Raw genomic sequence first — 17,125 nt, 5'->3', positions numbered from 1 at the left:
TACCAAAGTTGAATAAACACACAGGAATCCATTAATATTAATTTCACATGTAATAATGGTGGATGACTGAGATATCTATAAACTTGAGAAATTATTTATAAAAACATCTTTTGTATTTTAGTAATCGGCGGATTAACAAACTCATTAATCGATTAACAAACTCATTAATCGATTGTATTGCAAGTACATTCTTTATTGCCAAGTATTTCTCAACAGAAAGCAGGGATTACATCAAACACATAGACAAACATACACCAATGAATGGAGAATTACACTGTGGATCATAGTAATACTCCATAGATCATTCATTACATAGTTCGCAAGAGTTAATAAAAACGGTAATAGTATTAGATAATTAACAACTTACAAAAGTAATTTTAAAAATTATGCCACCTCGTCATGCTTAATCATCTCTAACGAAAATAACTCTACCAAAAATTTGGTGGTAAAACAACCAAAATCTTACGGAATTGAAGATAAGTTATTCTTGTGAAATTCGTCAATTCTATGGTGCAATTTCGCAAGCAATTCGCTACAGGTACGAGGAGAAGAGCAAGGACCACACATCAAATAAATAACATTCCCCAATGGCCTCGCGTATATGCCATCTTCACGAAGCTTTTGAATTATAGATGTAGCTATAGTAGATGCATATCTGCAAAGCAAAAATGTTATATTCTTTGTTAAAATTAAGATTGTTTTAAATTGACTTCAAAGGAATTGTATGAAATAGTTCGATAGTTTTACCCAGCGTTAGAACCATGAGTTTGGAGCTCGACCGCAAAAACTGTGCCCAACACCATCAATCTTTTGATTTGTGGATGCATTGAGATTTTATTAACAAGTTCTGTATCCCATATCTGACAAGCAGAGAATGAAAAGAAAATTCATCTTAAAAATTGATCCTTATCTTGACTCTAAATTTCAATTTACTTCCCCTTGAAATGTATTATTCAAAAACCGTAGAGAAAAAAGGGCATTAATAAAACCAAATTTCACTCATGTTCTTCAAATACTACATCTTTTGATCATTGGAGATCAATACAGTATTTTAACCAATATAGTCCAAAATGTTATCTTTCTATGTAACATAAACCCTTTGATCTATTTTGACAAAAGCCCCCCCAAGAAATTTGCAATTATTCATGTCCATTTTTTCAAAAGCTCACATTCATGTTTATAGGATTAATCATGATCAAAGCTTGGAAACTAACACATCCAATGTGCCTAAGATTAGCCCTAGATATTAAGCAAAGCTTCACAGTAAGGAAGGATTGAAAAATGAATTTAATAAGTCTAGAGTGACCATGCGAGTTGCAAGAAAATGACTTGGTGTTTCTTTCACTTTTCAATTAAGTACAAAGCTTAACTGGCTACCCAATAGAAGCTAAAATCCTTTTCATCAATGGTTATCTACTTATCTGTATCACCTTACATACAAGTATCACAGTTCTTTTCATAAATGCCTCCAAACAGCCACAATTAAGTGAGCAAGGCAAGACATACGTTTAAAGATTATTAAACCATTTGTCCTCCCTAATAGCCACAACTAAAAATTATCCTAAGAAACCTAAATTAATATTGCTAAAACTAATTCCAGAAACTACTATGGAAACGTCTGAAACAAAATCCAAGGTGACGTTATTTCATCCAACCTATAAGCAACCACAAGTACATCAACTTCCCAAATAATCAAAACGGACACGAAAGGGAGGCAGGATGAGGGTCATGCGGATATGGTCATGTGGATATGGTCAATTAACTTTTTGCACATCCTTTAAAGCATAACTACTTTTGAATTACAAAATGAGCACAATGTTTAAGCAAAAACATCTTGTAGCATACAAAGTACATGATTGATCTTTATAGCTACATGAGTCAACCACCAAGTCATTGTAATAGTGCTATTTTGTTAAACAAGATTGGTAAAGACATCCAAAATTTTCCTTTTGGTTATGAAACAAAACTAAAATATTGTTCAAGACTTGGAAAATCTTTACTTCAAGCAAATAATCTTGGATACTACTCACACTCTTTACCCCCACAGTTTCAGTTTTTATTCTTCCTGTCTGATTGAGTTGTATCAAATTGCATGGCAGCCACACATAGAGAAAATTCAAACATACACACAATAATTTTGGCAGTTTTAGCAAAGCTACTCTACTTAACCAAAGAAAAGTTGCTCACCTCTTTGAGTGCCCTTCCATTGGGTGTCAAATTAGGATTTTTCTTTTGATCTTTGTAATTCTTAATAGATTTAGTAGCAGCTGTACACCCCATAGCGTGCGCAGAATAAGAGTGGCCATGCAAAAGTGCTTTTAGCTGGAACAAGATATACAAGAATTTCATTATTAAAACAGGAAATAATGGTTCTAAATGCACCCAAAAGAAGACAAGTTACTAGTAAGTAAGTTTACACAAATAATAGATAGTTATATCAGATTATCAGTATATCTCAAAAAATTGGCAAGTTTCAAATAACACACCATGCTTCTTATTTATTTATTTATTGAAGGGGGGGGGGGGGGAAAGGAGAAAATGTAACACGAGAGAAAGTTATGACAACAAAGGAATAGAAGGGCTGGGGGAAGGAGAAAATGTAACACGAGAGAAAGTTATGACAACAAAGGAATAGAAGGGCTAATTCTATTACTCCGTATATCATTGTCGACGAGTTCCGTACCCAATACCTTTATAAAAAGATGTAGAGAGGAAGTGCATAGTTGTTAGAGAATGAGTAACTAGGTTTTCTATTTGTAGTTGTAATCGCATGTTATAATTTTGGTTATTATGTTTTGTTGTATTAGCCAAACTCTACTCATACAGTCTTAACATTGGCCGCCGTTGGCAGTGTAATTTGTAACTAATCTCACTGGAAGACAAGATTTTTATCCTCTTTCTAGTTTCCGTTAATAACAAAATCTTAATTTGTCCAACAAAGGAAAAAGAGAACTTACTTCTACAGCAAGTAGTATAACTAAACCGGTTGAAAAAACATGAACAAAATACTCCATCCAAGTACTAAGCTACAATTCAAGCAACTTACCTTTGAGTCGCTCACAAATGTATCGAAAACAGCTTCTGTTGCTAATGTGGCTGCTAAGGGTATAATCCCACCAGTCAACAACTTCGCATAGCAGGCTATATCAGGTGAGCAATGGAGTAGCTCTGCTGCAGACTATCAAGAAATTCAGGTCAAACATATTTGAAATAAAATATAAATTAGAAGAAATAAAGGAGTGCATAAAGTGTCAGCTAACCTCTACTCCCAATCGCCAAAATCCTGTGAAAACTTCATCAAAAATGACTGGAATTTTTTGTTTTTGACACTCTCTGACAAGGATGCGTTGAAAAAGTGGATCAACCATATGCATACCTCCTGCACCATGTATAACTGCAATAGAGTTCAGAGGTTCATCAGTATATCTTCCTTTAGGGTGCCAAAAGCAGTGTGAAACTCAAGGATCAGATTCACAATAACAGAACCAATAAACTCCTGAAAACAAGTATCAATGTAAGTACTTAAGTCTCTTCATAGAGAGGGGCCAGCAAACAAAATAAGGATGTAAAGTTCTATCCGATAAAACATGGCACCTACACGTTGGATAATCCATTAGGAAGTAAAAATTCCATTGGCATATCTCTGTCTGTAACGAATACTCAAAGTCCTCTTCTTTGAAGCATAAGCTAGTTTTAGAAACAGGAGTCTTCTATACAGCCTGAAAAACCAATTAAGACTTTCTCCTAATAGACTTTGACGGGGGCTCTCTAGATCTAGAGCTTAAGGAATATTCTGGCTCCTTTTGTGTTCAGCACTTTAGCATAATAATCTACAAAGTTAATTCAAAGCACAGGAGTTGTGGAGGATCATAATTTTAATATCAATACTCTGGTCCCTTGTGCCGGTTCAAAAACTTTTGGGGTCACAGTGTTATGAAGATTATGTTCCATCAACCAACAATATGAAGTTACTGTCTATACCAACTATGGATCATGGAATTAAAACTCGGCCGTTCCGCTACATAACGGCCGTTCTGTAACCTATTTTGGATTTGCCGTCCCGCGAAAACCCGTTAAGTTACGGTTTGGACAAAAATCACGTCGTTCTTCCCGCGCCATCCGTTACGTAACGGTGACTCTCCACGTAAGACGTTTTTTTTCTCCGTTACACCGTTCTTTTACATAAATTGACCAAAAATATTTTTGTAATTAGTTATGTAGTTTATGAAACAGGATATTTCTAGTGCTTATTTCTTCACAGAATATAACTCACTCATATTAGGATAGATTTGGTTATATTGTGTTGATATAATACTTTTTAGACTAAAAATGTAATAATAAGGCTTTGACATGTTAATGTGGTTTTTTTCAAAATATTCACACCGCGTCAGCCGCGATCCGTTCTATTCTTCTGTTACAAGCGGTTTCCGCGACAACGCGACCGTTTCCGCGAACGCGACAGCATCCGCATTTTTTTTCTATATGGATATAAATTGATCAGTTCGCTTGGGAAACCCTCATTAACCTCCTTGAAGCATAACCAAATGCAGAGCTGCAATGGTTCTTGCAATTCATCCTTGCACCCAATATTCTCAAATTAATTGCAGTACCTTTTGCCACTCCAGCCTCCAGATAAAATCAAGTCAAGGCAGGTAAGAAAGAGGAATAACCTTACTTATCTAAAAGGTGTTTTTTTTTTAACTGGAAAGGCAGGTACGCTTTTGAGGAATCAAGAAGTAGAGGACAGATTATGGATGGTGTCTTCCAGTGACAAATGTTCCAGATAATCTTCTTAGTTCTTTACCAAGATGGCAAGATTCCCATCAGATGTTAGTTGACAGGTAACTTTAAGTAAACATCAGGGCATAAGTTTCTAATGTTAGTTCATCAAAGAAGAAAGGAAACTGTGCAGTAGCATTGGGGATATAAGATGTTCTAAAGCACTCATTTGCACTGTTATAAGAGAGTATAGAAGTTCAAGCTAAACTTTATCTGAACCAAACAATAGCAATCAAGTATCAACCATTCAGCAAATCTAGAGCCAAGTAATTTAGAAAATTGGCTATTTAATACTTTGTTCGGAATGGCTACCTAAGGAACTCAAAATGAAAGTTTATGAAGGGATATAATCAAGCTGACTAATATAGACTAGATGTCATCAGCCAATAGCAAAACAGCAGCAGCTTAAACAAAAACAAAAAAGATGTCAAGCCTCTAAATCAAATTTTACAGCAAAGACACACTACTAAAACAAAAGAATTAGTCCAGAATATTCTTGCCTGGTTCAATTATTAGAGCTGCTATCCATTTATTCTGTTCGCTTCTGGAGAATGCTGATAATTGTTTTGATATATAAGATACATAACTTCTAGAAACATCCGACGAATCCCTGCTCTTGGAGAAAAGTTCATCCCGGAACCCAAAGGCTGCACAAATTGTTGTCTGTAAGATACCATATAGAGGGATGAGGACGAATAGAAACAGAATGTGCTAAACTTACTCAAATCTTCCAGCTTATGTCCTTCAGAAAGTTCATTAGGTAACTCAACATTCCAATTCCCACATTGCATGTATACAGTTGGTGGATCCATGAAGAGACCTCTACCTATGTACCTACAAAACCAAACATCAATAGCATTACTAAATAAAAGCTAGCAAGAGTAAACCCGCGGGGGAGGGGGGGCCCTTTAGAAATTGGGACAGGAGGGAGCCCTAATGCAGTTTATTAGCTAAATGTATATCGTTGTGGTTTAATCTCTTAGACCTACACACTTTTCATATCAATAAAAGTGCAATTAGTGAGGGGTGCTAGCATGACCTGGCTGCAGACACCTGACATCCACCAAGTCAGCGCCAAGATTTTTTTTTAGACCACAGATAATTTAGGATTCAGTAATTTGCCGGTTTGTTGAACAAGTAAACCCCTCCCCCCCCCCCCCCCCCCCCGCTCATATTTCTTCAGTAGAGCAGCTGGGGAAAATCTCATGATATAACTTGTTTGTTAATATATACATGGACATAGAGTTGGCGGCAATGGTCAAGTGTACTCTGACAGGCATAGGAAGACAAAAGGTAACGAGTCTTTGACGGGTTATATTTCATTGAGCTCTCTTCCACTTTATATCTCTATCTTAAGCTCTTAGCACATAATTAGAAAGGCCTTCTCCATTCTAGTTACCTTTACTATTTAAAGGATACCCAAGACCTTGTGCCCTTCAACAATTTAGTTAATATCTGTGTAATGAATTAGCTTTTGATAGAAGTTGATCCTTGGGCGACACTTTAAATTCCCTCATTGAGGCCGGGGATTCTAGTTGCAGGAACAGCCTCTTAACAGACCTGCATACAATATCCTAAACAATGTTACCCAGATTGTACACTGGGCCCCCCATTTCAAGAACCAAATCGTCCGTTTCAAAAAGCAATCGTACTCGATTGAGATACTTCAAAACGAATTGCGATTGAGAAAGATCATGTGTCATATCTAACTCACTGTAGGAATTGTTCTGCATATCTGTTCTCATACCTCGTATCCCTTTGCTATTCGGGTGTTATTGCCCAAGATGGCAGTGGTGCTATCCGTTAACCAAAAAAGGTTTTCACTCGGACTCCTCTTTCAACTGCAGTATGAGTATCAGGCACGGAATGATATTTAGTGTTTAATTTGGCAAAGTTGAAATTTCAAAACACAAGGACCTGTCCAAATAGAGACATGTGTATGGGGGCTTGACATAAAAGGAACGTAATTTTTTCAGGGGAAAGAAGGTAACGTGATGGACAGAAGATTTTAAACTGATAACGTATTGTTGGGTCCCTCTGAACAAAGTGGGACACATAAAAAAAAATTAACTTCTTGTAAATGCGAGAGTGCATATCTCACTTCTTAACTATTCTTAATCCAACCTCCAGACGAAAACAAGAGGGAAAAAGGAATCATAATTAGATCTAGTCGGTCACAAGAAAAATGGCCATTGAAATCCCCGTTACTCCAAATTTCACATACTGTAGCGAACATGTCGGTGTGTCCCCCACCACCCCAGTCACCATTGGCTCGGCATTAACAAGAATTAAAGCATTATGGTAGTCGTCTCACCCTAGAGCGCAAAAGCCCAACTTTTAAGATTAATTAATTACTCAATTTGAGATCAAAGATTTATTAAAACCCTTGATCTAAAGAGATTCTAGCAGGTTTGACATGGTTTGGGACTTCTTTTCCTACAAATCTTCAATTCTCTCTCTCCAATCCTTATCTAGTGGCTATGAAGTCTTCTTGATCTGCCATGTCTAACTGTCTAGCCAGGCAGAAGGGCCGCATCATGTCGGCCCTGGTATGGGGCTAAGACAGCTGTGTCGGAATCATGTCGTCCCTGGTATGAGGCTAAGACAGATGTGTCGGAGTAGTGTAGAGAATCAGTTTCTAATCCTCAAAGATTACTAACCTAACGTCCTAACCTAACCTAATAAAAGTGCAAGTACCTAGTCAAATTTACATCTTTTGTTCCATAACATGCTCACCAATATGAAAAAATATCATGGATCAAAGAGCAAGGACATCGACTGATTCAATATCAATTGATAAGTAGCCTAAAGTTACTGCTTTCACTGACTTGAGTATAGCACAGCTAAATATGTTTTCTAAAGAGGGAAAGTGAACCAACCAAAAGATATATGTTTATCAGGTAAATGATATTCCCTCTGGCCCCAACTTTCAACTTTCAATGTTTTCCCCATTCCCTCTGGCCCCAACTTTCAACTTTCAACTTTCAAATTTCAACTTTCAACTTTCAATGTTTTCCCCATTCCCCAACTTCCAATTTAAAAGTTTTGCATGTGTGTTATTGCCGTTTTAACACTTTTGGAGTTTATGCAAGTGGGATAAATGGTGGGGACCTTAGGAATGGAGGAATCTTTGTGGGACAAACTAAGATAGCAAGTGGGGCAATCTTCAAGGGATGAAGGGAGTACAAGCAACAAACACACACATTTACTAAAAAGGAATCAGGAATCATAGAAATTGAATACAATCTTCTACATTGAAGGAAACCTAAATACATACAACTAGATGTACTCTTAAATCTAGTCAGCATACCATGGTTGCTGGAGAAAGCCTGTGTATGATGATGGTGCTTGTGCTTCCATTGCACCCAAAGTGTCACCATGATACGATCCATTGAGAGCCAGTACCTACTTCAGATAAATTGAAAAGTTTAAAAGTTAATGACCAAGTGTTTGGTCACTAAAACATTTAAAGAAAAGCTAGAGTTTGAGAACTGATAAACTATTTATCAACTTTTTGTTACAAGTTAAAAAATTTCATGCTTGAACACGTGCATACAAGAAAAATATATGATGTAATGTTATACAAGAAAATAAACATAATTAAGTTTCCTTTTTGAATTCTGAACCAAACAATATAAAGTTATAAACACGAGCTTTACTGCCTGTGATTTACTAATCCATCCAAGAGAAAATAAGTTACAAGGTTCATCACATATTCACATATAACTCGCCTTCAAAAGCTTAACTACCGTTCAGTGCTCTAGAGAAATAACTTCTCCCCTCAACCCCCCCAACACCCATCCTCCCACCCCCATCTTCCCCTCTATCTTTCCCCACTTTTCTCTTTAGATAACTTCTCCTCTATAATGAAATTAGAAGAGCAGAGAAAGCAAATATCGCTGAGTAGAAACAAAGCAAAGAAGAACCCACCCGAAACTCTATGGATCTCTTAGAATTCTGGTCAGAAATATCCACAGTTGCTTCATGGTCATACAAGAATTTACGAAATGCCATCTTAAGAGCAACTTCAATTGCTGTAGATCCATTATCTGAAAAGAAAGTCCGAGATGCCCATCCTGCACAAGAGCCAATCCAGATACAGTAGCTGGTGAGAAAACATTTATAAGGATTAGTCAAACTGACGTTTCCACAATAAGACACATGGGCTCCCAGCTCAGTTTTGAGCCACTCCAAGTACAAGTACATTTGAACAGCAATACATTACAGAAGAGGAAGGCTAGATATGGACATAAGTTTAACAGAACGAGTAGCCATTGACTTTGCCATGCACATTTTAATTAATTTCCAGATTTTCCACATAATACCTGTAATAGACCTTCATGCAATTAAGAAGTCAGATAACCTAGAGAAAATGAAGTCCATAGATTAGCTGCACTTATGAACTTTACAATCTTACAAAAAGAACACCATGTATAATTGTGGATCTCTACAAGCTGAATCAAGAGGGATCCAAATACAATTGCATCAACATGTGGGCATGCCTGGAGATATTTGAAAATAGAATCTCGTTACAAACAAACAATCCATCACACACGCACATGCACACGCACGAAATTTAGATTTGTTCTAGATGCATGCAGCTTTAAAAGATGTACAAAATAGAATCCCACTTTGACCGGGAATTCAAGATATAAGCAGGCATACCAAAAGAAAATGTACAAGCTCAACAGAGCATGGAGAACATGGCTAGGCACTTAGAAAGAAATTAGCAATATAAACCAAACTCACCTTTTCCAACTCCTTCCAGCAAAAGCTCTGCACAGTCCAATGCTGGTTCATAAACATTCTCAGGGAACATCACATGCCCATATCTTGCAGCAGCATAACCCATATCTCTAGCCAATTCAATCTAAACCCACCTAGATTAATAAACACCATTAAAGAACTTCCAGAATATAAAAAAAACAAAAAAAGGAAAAGGAAAAGGAAAAAGATGTATTACTTCATAGAATGCATCTTTGATTCACTTTTTACATCTACTTTTAAATTTAATATACATATGTTCACCAACTTAAGATCCAACTTCTTTTGGCGTCTTTTATACTAGGCTACTAGGGGACTTGAATAAAGCCAATTAAGTCAAAAGCTACTCATGCTTTTGGAAGTTCATTTCGGCACTATTACAGTTTTGACTTGTTACCACAATAAGGACATAAAAGTTCTGATTCAGGAGGACAATCAGAACAGGGATTTCTTAAGGCTCGATCCCCACTTGGTCCAATTATGCATGAATGCATGGTTTACATAGTTCCAAAATATTTTTACTTTACTTCAAGTACATGTTGTGGAACTGTGCTTATTTCATGTTTAAACAAAAGCTGCTCCAGTCCAGTATAGTCAGATGTCAGAATGCATCTAGACAATAGCGTTTCCTCGGAGAGTGATCTGGGAGGATGAAGAATGATGATATTCAAAAGTGGACAAAAGTCAGACAAGGTAATTGTTCTTCATGATATTTGGGTAAGAAGAAAAAGAAGTTGGTGACATGATGTGTTTCAGAAGTCCATATCATTGATTTTGGTAAATGTCAGACAAGGTAAATGTTCTTCATGACAAGGTAAATGTTTTTGGATTGTGCAGTTAACCCGACTTACACGGACATTAAACAGTGGATTTTTTTCAGAACATGTACCAAGAGAAGATTCAACATAACTGAACTACTATGAGAAAGTTTCTCCTATCCCGCTTCAAGGAATCTGGTCCTCCTTGATTGAAACAAGTATTCTATTTATGGAAGATTTATCTAAAAAAGAAAAACATATGAACAGTACAAGAGCTAACTTTTCAAAACTGAGTTAACCAGAAGCAATATTTACCAGTAAAGATCAGTCTCAACTGGGGAAAAAAACAAAGAGCAGAAGACTATAACCTGTAAGGCAGATGTAGGTCCTTGAGTCCACCAACTAGCACAAGCATCAAATTGTTGAGTTATGACATCACAAGAGTCAACCTGTAGTAACAGATGACGAAGGTTAGTTGAAGAAAAATAATTGGCAGCACCTACGCCAATCACATGTCAAAGGGCATGGAGTTGCTCATAGAACACCTCCATTTCACCTGGACTGTCCTAACCGAAAATCCATACATATTAAGGAGAGTACCAAAGTAATAGATATCACTGGAAATATTCATTGAGTGCATAGAGTGATTATAGATAATTAGGCAGTTGTTCAAAATAGGAATAAGCACAGTCGAAGGAAAATGGGGGGGGAGTATCTTTTACACAAGAACATGAAATTGGGAGCTCAAAGATCAGAGAAGCTCAGCCTCAAAGTAACCAGATCCAAGTACTCATTGATGAAAACTGAAAGTGTTAGAATTTAGAAACAACTTTAAGGAGCATAAAAAGTTATAACCACCTTGTGAACTGCAAAGTTTTCGCCGCAACGGGAATCTATTACTGTGACTTTTTCTTTGGGTACAAGCTGATGTTGTGTAAATGGCCACCATAAGATATCTCCTGCCTTCTTTCGCATGTCATGCAATCTCTTTACTCGCTCAGTGAAAGAGGACAGCAGTATTTGCTTAAGGGAAGCAAATGCATCATGAGATTCATCAAACCATTCCATCAGGTCATCTGATAGATCTTGTGGAACAGGTGGCAATACAAGAACTGGCAAGCTAAAATAAATTTACACTGTAATAAGAGAACTAGTTCAACAGTCATGAAAGAAAGCATGAAACAGGTAGGCGCAAGTCAGAAAAGTCTTAACAACAACAATGTTCTAACCTTCCACTGTATCAATTAGATATGAATTTAAGTGGATTCCTTAATTATTATGTATACAACTAAAACGAACATATCTAAAAATCAAAACTTCAAATCATTGGAAACCAGTTGTGGTAAAATATAGTAATTCAGAAGATATTAATAAACCACTCCCCCATCCTCAAGCCTACTTCATTATGAGAAGGAGAACCCCCTAAAGGCTCGTCAGTCAGATAGTTACCATGATAATTGCCAAGAAGTGGTTATTGTTAGCAACAGATTATAGAAAGAAAATAAACCAAGTCCTCATATATTACCCATTCTGTAAATAAGACAACAAGGAACCATCATTCGCAAGGCCACGATCTTCAAGTACAACAGCTACCACATCATAGCCTCGAAGTTTTAAAGTTTCATATGCAGAAATTGTTCCAGAAATACCTCCTAGCCTTCCATCTCCGACAAGTATTGCAGGTATGCGGAAAGGCCTGCAGTTAAAAGAAATGATAATCAATACTAAAAGGTCTAAAACTCACTGACAAAACTGCTCAGATACATAAGAAATAAGAAATCCCACATTTATTCCCTTAGCTCAAACCCGATGAGAGGGAGTGAAAGATGTAAAAATGAAACATATTTTTTCCGCGCATTAGATGTTCAGAATAACTTGGTGTATTGTTTATGAATGAGCTTAAAAATATCAGTTCATCTATATAACAGTACCACATAAACTAAATAGTTCATCTAAAGGGAAATCCAGTGACAAACTCTGTGTGTTCATGAATAAAATATATATCATACGAAGTATATTTTATGATATTTTGTCTTCAAATCTAAAAAGATAATAATCAAACAAAGAAACAGAGAAATAAATAGGAAAATTGAGTCCTCAAGAAACCAAAACACTAGAAATGAGATAAGCCTTTTTAATGACAACCAAGTCATACAGACATTTACATCTGGTCTTCCAATTCCAATTCTTCTTTTGTAAAGACAGTAATAATCATATTACTAAGTCACTCAAATCAAAAGTACCACTAAAACCAAAGTGTAAATCTCTAGAACTATAGTTCCTCAATGAATAGAACATGCCTGTATTAAAAAACAACGCCATAATTCCATATCCAATTATTCATCCGATTCCCTTAGCTCCATCCAAAATGTAGTCTATGTTTTTAATCAAGTAAGAGAACCTAAATCCTTTGCCAAACTTCCCTCCTATCGATCCATCTCTATTACACTCCTTTATACGGGAGTATTTCTCTAATGGTGCAATCCCACTAATAATTTCCACTAATAAGCTAAAAAACATTCAAACTTGGCATATGATAATTTAATAAATAAGAATATTCAAAACTATTCACATTTGATCGAATGCGAAAACAGAGCAACCCACAAACATCAATTTCCTACTTTCCCAAGGATGAACCAAGATTGAAATCCTAAATCATTACTCATACATTAAACAACAACAACTACAAGATCACTGGTCAAGCAACATGCACAATCTAATAAATTCGACAGCGTATAATTAACTAATAATAGTATCAATCATCACTATTCAGGTTTGACAATATATTCCTAATACCATGAGTTCATCCTCACAAAATTCTAACACTTTCATAATCATAAACTTGAAAATAAATACTCCGTAGAAAAAAAATCAAAAGTTTACGGGAAGATATTAAAAAAATAACCTGTAGAGGTCACACTGAAGAGTTCCAGAAGGGCCAGGACTAGCAACACCACCAGCAGTCTCAATCAAACTCCAACAATCACCCTTCTCTTCACCCTCCACACCCATCCACAAACACTTCTCCACCATCTCCAACAGCTCCTCATCCTCCACACTACCACCTTCTCTCTCCACCGCCAAATGCGGCGAAACCGCCTCCTTCCATGCACACAATGTCCTACAAATTAACCTCTTTTCCCCCAAATTCCCATCTCCTCCCACCTTTTTCTCCTCGTACTTCCCCAAAACCTCCTTCGAAGCAGCATCGGACACCTTGACAACATGGTTCGACGCAATGAGAGAGAAATCAGCGCGGCGGCGAAGGAAGAGATCGGAGACCTTGGTGAAGACGAAGCGGGAGTCGGAGTCGGAAGGGAATCCAGTTTGAACCGGCTTAATGTAGTTGAATTGGGAGGGGTTTGGGGATTCGAGGACAGAAGAGGCAATTCCGGCAGAAATTAGGGTTTTGCCGAGGTTAGTGTTGGCGGCCCAGATTGTGTAGATTGGATGAGATAGAGGGAGGGAGGAGAAGTGGCGGCGGTGGAGGAGGGAGAGCGGGGTTGAGGAAAGAGAATGTGAGGAAAAATTGAAGGTTTTGAGGAGAATAGAGAGTGTTTTCATGGCGGAAGAGAGAGTTAGTTGGAAGTGAACACTGAAGAAGTGCTGAGATAAGTGATTAGAAGTACAAAACGGATTTTGGTGGGAAAAATATGTTGTTTGTGCGCATTCTACTCCGTAATTAACTGGAACGGAGTATGATGGTATTGGTGGAGAAATTCCGAGTTTTTCAATCAAATGGTATTTTTGTAAATATTTTGCTTGAAAACTGTAGGTGGTATAATGTTAATTGTTGACTGTGTATATTTGTAGTTATTGACTGCATATTACTCGGTGTTGATTGTATACCGCTTATCGTTGACTGTAAATTTTATGATTGCTGATGAATTACTCAAATGCAATATTGTTTATTGGTAAGTAATTGATTGTTTAATAGTAGAAGCTTATTGTATATTGCGACATGTTGACTGTATATTATGTAGTTGTTGATGTGTTATGAAAATACAATAATACCGTACATGTGGCCCAAATTTGATGACATGTCATTGTACTTCACTAGTAGAAAAATATTAATTTGCTGCCACGACTTAGCTACGTTAATGACAAAACGCCTCTGACTAAATGACAAAATGGACAAATTACGTGAAAGAATATTGTTTGGAAGCGTTATTGGGAAGCAACGCCTCAAAACTCCAGATTTTGCGGCGTCTGCATGATTAACGCCGCAAAGTTTATGTCTCTCACACAGAAACATAAAACAAAAATTCCCCCGCGCACATACTTCTTTCTTTTTCTTTTCCTTGTCGGCGTTTCACAAAACTTCTTCTTCCTTCAAACTACTGGGACTGACTCACCTCAAAGTTTCTTCACCATCGAATTTCGCCGGGAAAGTGAAGCCCCATCGCCACCGCCGTCGTCACTGTCTTTCCTTCGAACTCATCTCCACCGCCGTCGTTCATATTTAAGGTAAATTATGCTCCATCGCCGTCACTCCGCCGTATTTTCGTTCAATTACTCCATTCTCCTAGTTTTAGTCTCTCAAATTACTTTAATTGGGTTTGAATTATCGAATTATTTCTCTCTTGCTCTCTCCTCTCCTCTGTTCTCTCCTGATGTACTGTAAACCCTAATTAAAATGGCTCAGAGTTTGAGCTGGCATAATTTTGAATGTTCTTTACATAATTTCGAATGTTTTATGCATAATTTCGGATGTTTTATGCATAATTTTATGCAAAATTGAACTGTAAAGCCTAGTTTTATGCGTAATTTTGAATTTGAGCTGGCATAATTTCGTATGTCTAATTTATGTTGCAAATTTGATATTTAGGTGAGGTGCTTCGAAGAAAGAAGAGCAAAAAATTTGAGAGTTTTATTCTAGTAAGACCTATTTTTTCTTGCTGAAATTTTACTAAATTGTCTGAGTTTTATTTTAGTTTTTGAATTTTTATTTATATTTTGTGGGTTTGGTTTGAAAAGAGTGCAGAAATAAGGGAGGCTGTTGCAACCTCAAGTGCTAGAAGATAATTCGGAAGGTAAATTTTTAAATTATACTTATTGATGTGTTGTGGTCTGAAAAAACATGGAGGTTGTTGCAACCTTATATTCTTGTTCTGCTATGTTTAGTCCCGTTTTCAGAAACAATGTTGCTGCCTGAAATTAAATTCGTTTCATGCTAGGTTAGTTTAGGGTTGAATTAGATACGCGTCATGCTAGGTAGTGTGTCCACGTGGACTGAATTCGTTCTTGGGACCATGTTATGCTATCACTTAATTTAAGACTTCACTGTGATTCGTTCTTGGGTTTGCTTAGGTTGTTCTCTGATTTGCTATTTAGCTAGTTCTGATGTGCTTAATAGTTGTTGTTGTTGTTGATCTGCTTGTTGTTGCTTGCTCTTGTTGCTGTTGTTGTTGTTGTTGTTGTTGAGTTTTCTGTTTTTTATAGTTCAGCTATGTTTCGCGAAATTCAGTTAAGCATGTAAACAAAGTGTCACAACAATTTCAATGTGAGTTGCTATGTGTTAATTAATGTGTTGACGGTTTGGTTTTATCATGACTTTAGCCGGTGAAATAGAAGGTATGGATCGAAGTTGGATGTATGAGAAGCGAACTTCGTTGGAGTTCCTGAACGGGGTAGAGGAGTTTTGTAGATGTGCTTTGGAGCATCAAGAAAACGTACAAAACAATGGGTTTTATTGTCCATGCGTCGATTGTGAAAATGTGAGTAGGGTTAGTAGTATCAAAACATTAAGGGACCATGTTATTCGTCGTGGGTTTAGGCAACAATATCACGTGTGAATATGGCATGGTGAGATCGGAGGATATAAGGGAAATTCTAGTGAAAATACAATTATTGACCATCATGTACACACGGAACCTATTGTTCGGAACGAGGATATGTTTTTGGAGGAAGATGATGAATGTGAAGAAGACGTGGATGATGATATTGAGGAGGATTATATAGATGAGATGATGGAGGCAATTCAAGACGAGCCTCATTTATTTGAACGTTTGTCAGAAGCTGCTGAGAAACCTTTGTATCCTGGATATACCAAGTACACTCAGTTGTCGGCTGTGGCAGTGTTGACTAACCTGAAAACTAAGGGCGGTGTGACTGACGCAATATTTTCACAATTTTTGAAGGCATTAGAGGACATGTTTCCCGAAGGGAATGTGTTGCCTAAGTCGACTTATTATGCCAACAAGTTGATGTGTCCTTTTGGATTAGCATATGAGAAAATAGATGCTTGTCCAAATGATTGTATTTTGTATCGAAAAGAGTTTTCTGATTTAGATAAATGTCCTCGGTGTGGTAAGTCTCGTTACAAGCTCCCAGATGGAGTTATGCCTGGGGAAGGCAAGAAGGTCCCTCTGCTAAACTGCTTTGGTATCTCCCAATAATACCAAGGTTTAGACGACTGTTTTCAATAAAGGAGGAGGCAAAGAATTTGAGGTGGCATGCATATAAGAGGAAGAAAGATGGGTTGCTTAGACATCCGGCAGATTCTCCTCAATGGAAAGATATTAATGAAGAATTTCCAGAATTCGACAAAGAAGATAGGAATCTTAGGCTTGCGCTTTCTACAGACGAATGAACCCATTTGGTAGTCTAAGCAGTCAACACAGCACATGGCCTGTTTTGTTAGTAAGTTATAATTTGCCTCCTTGGTTGTGCATGAAGTCAAAGAATATTATGTTATCCCTACTTATACAAGGGCCGAAACAACCAGGAAACGATATTGATGTATATCTTGCTCCGCTCATTGATGATTTGAAAAAAATGTAGGATGAAGGTATTTCTGTTTTTGATGCGTATGGTGATGAGAT

At 37.0% G+C, this 17,125-nt stretch overlaps 1 protein-coding gene across 1 annotated transcript; it reads right to left on the bottom strand.

The window, feature by feature from the left end:
* Positions 1 to 226: 226 nt before the first annotated feature.
* Positions 227 to 13,951, bottom strand: LOC110805202 (bifunctional dethiobiotin synthetase/7,8-diamino-pelargonic acid aminotransferase, mitochondrial). Its single transcript, XM_022010807.2, has 14 exons — positions 13,207 to 13,951; positions 11,827 to 11,997; positions 11,160 to 11,421; positions 10,670 to 10,750; positions 9,529 to 9,649; positions 8,710 to 8,855; positions 8,090 to 8,184; positions 5,501 to 5,613; positions 5,280 to 5,426; positions 3,261 to 3,394; positions 3,047 to 3,178; positions 2,188 to 2,322; positions 748 to 860; positions 227 to 655 (listed from the first exon to the last, which is right to left on the bottom strand). The coding sequence occupies exons 1-14, from the start codon at positions 13,863 to 13,865 to the stop codon at positions 463 to 465; spliced, it is 2,502 nt and encodes an 833-aa protein (XP_021866499.2). The 5' UTR covers positions 13,866 to 13,951; the 3' UTR covers positions 227 to 462.
* Between the last annotated feature and the right edge of the window lie 3,174 nt (positions 13,952 to 17,125).

This window comes from Spinacia oleracea, chromosome 2 (genome assembly GCF_020520425.1).
Source record: "Spinacia oleracea cultivar Varoflay chromosome 2, BTI_SOV_V1, whole genome shotgun sequence".
NCBI classification, from domain to species: Eukaryota; Viridiplantae; Streptophyta; class Magnoliopsida; order Caryophyllales; family Amaranthaceae; genus Spinacia; species Spinacia oleracea.
The sequence above is the reverse complement of the archived record's forward strand: the minus strand, read 5'-3'. Positions and strand labels throughout refer to the sequence as shown.

Excerpts from the sequence above, each read along its gene's own strand:
- LOC110805202 (XM_022010807.2), bottom strand. The coding sequence starts at position 13,865 with ATGAAAACACTCTCTATTCTCCTCAAAACCTTCAATTTTTCCTCACAT. Across the intron at positions 8,856-9,528 it reads GCTGGAAGGAGTTGGAAAAG|GATGGGCATCTCGGACTTTC; the intron begins GTGAGTTTGGTT and ends GCTCTTGTGCAG. Across the intron at positions 3,395-5,279 it reads AGCTCTAATAATTGAACCAG|TTATACATGGTGCAGGAGGT; the intron begins GCAAGAATATTC and ends ACTCTATTGCAG.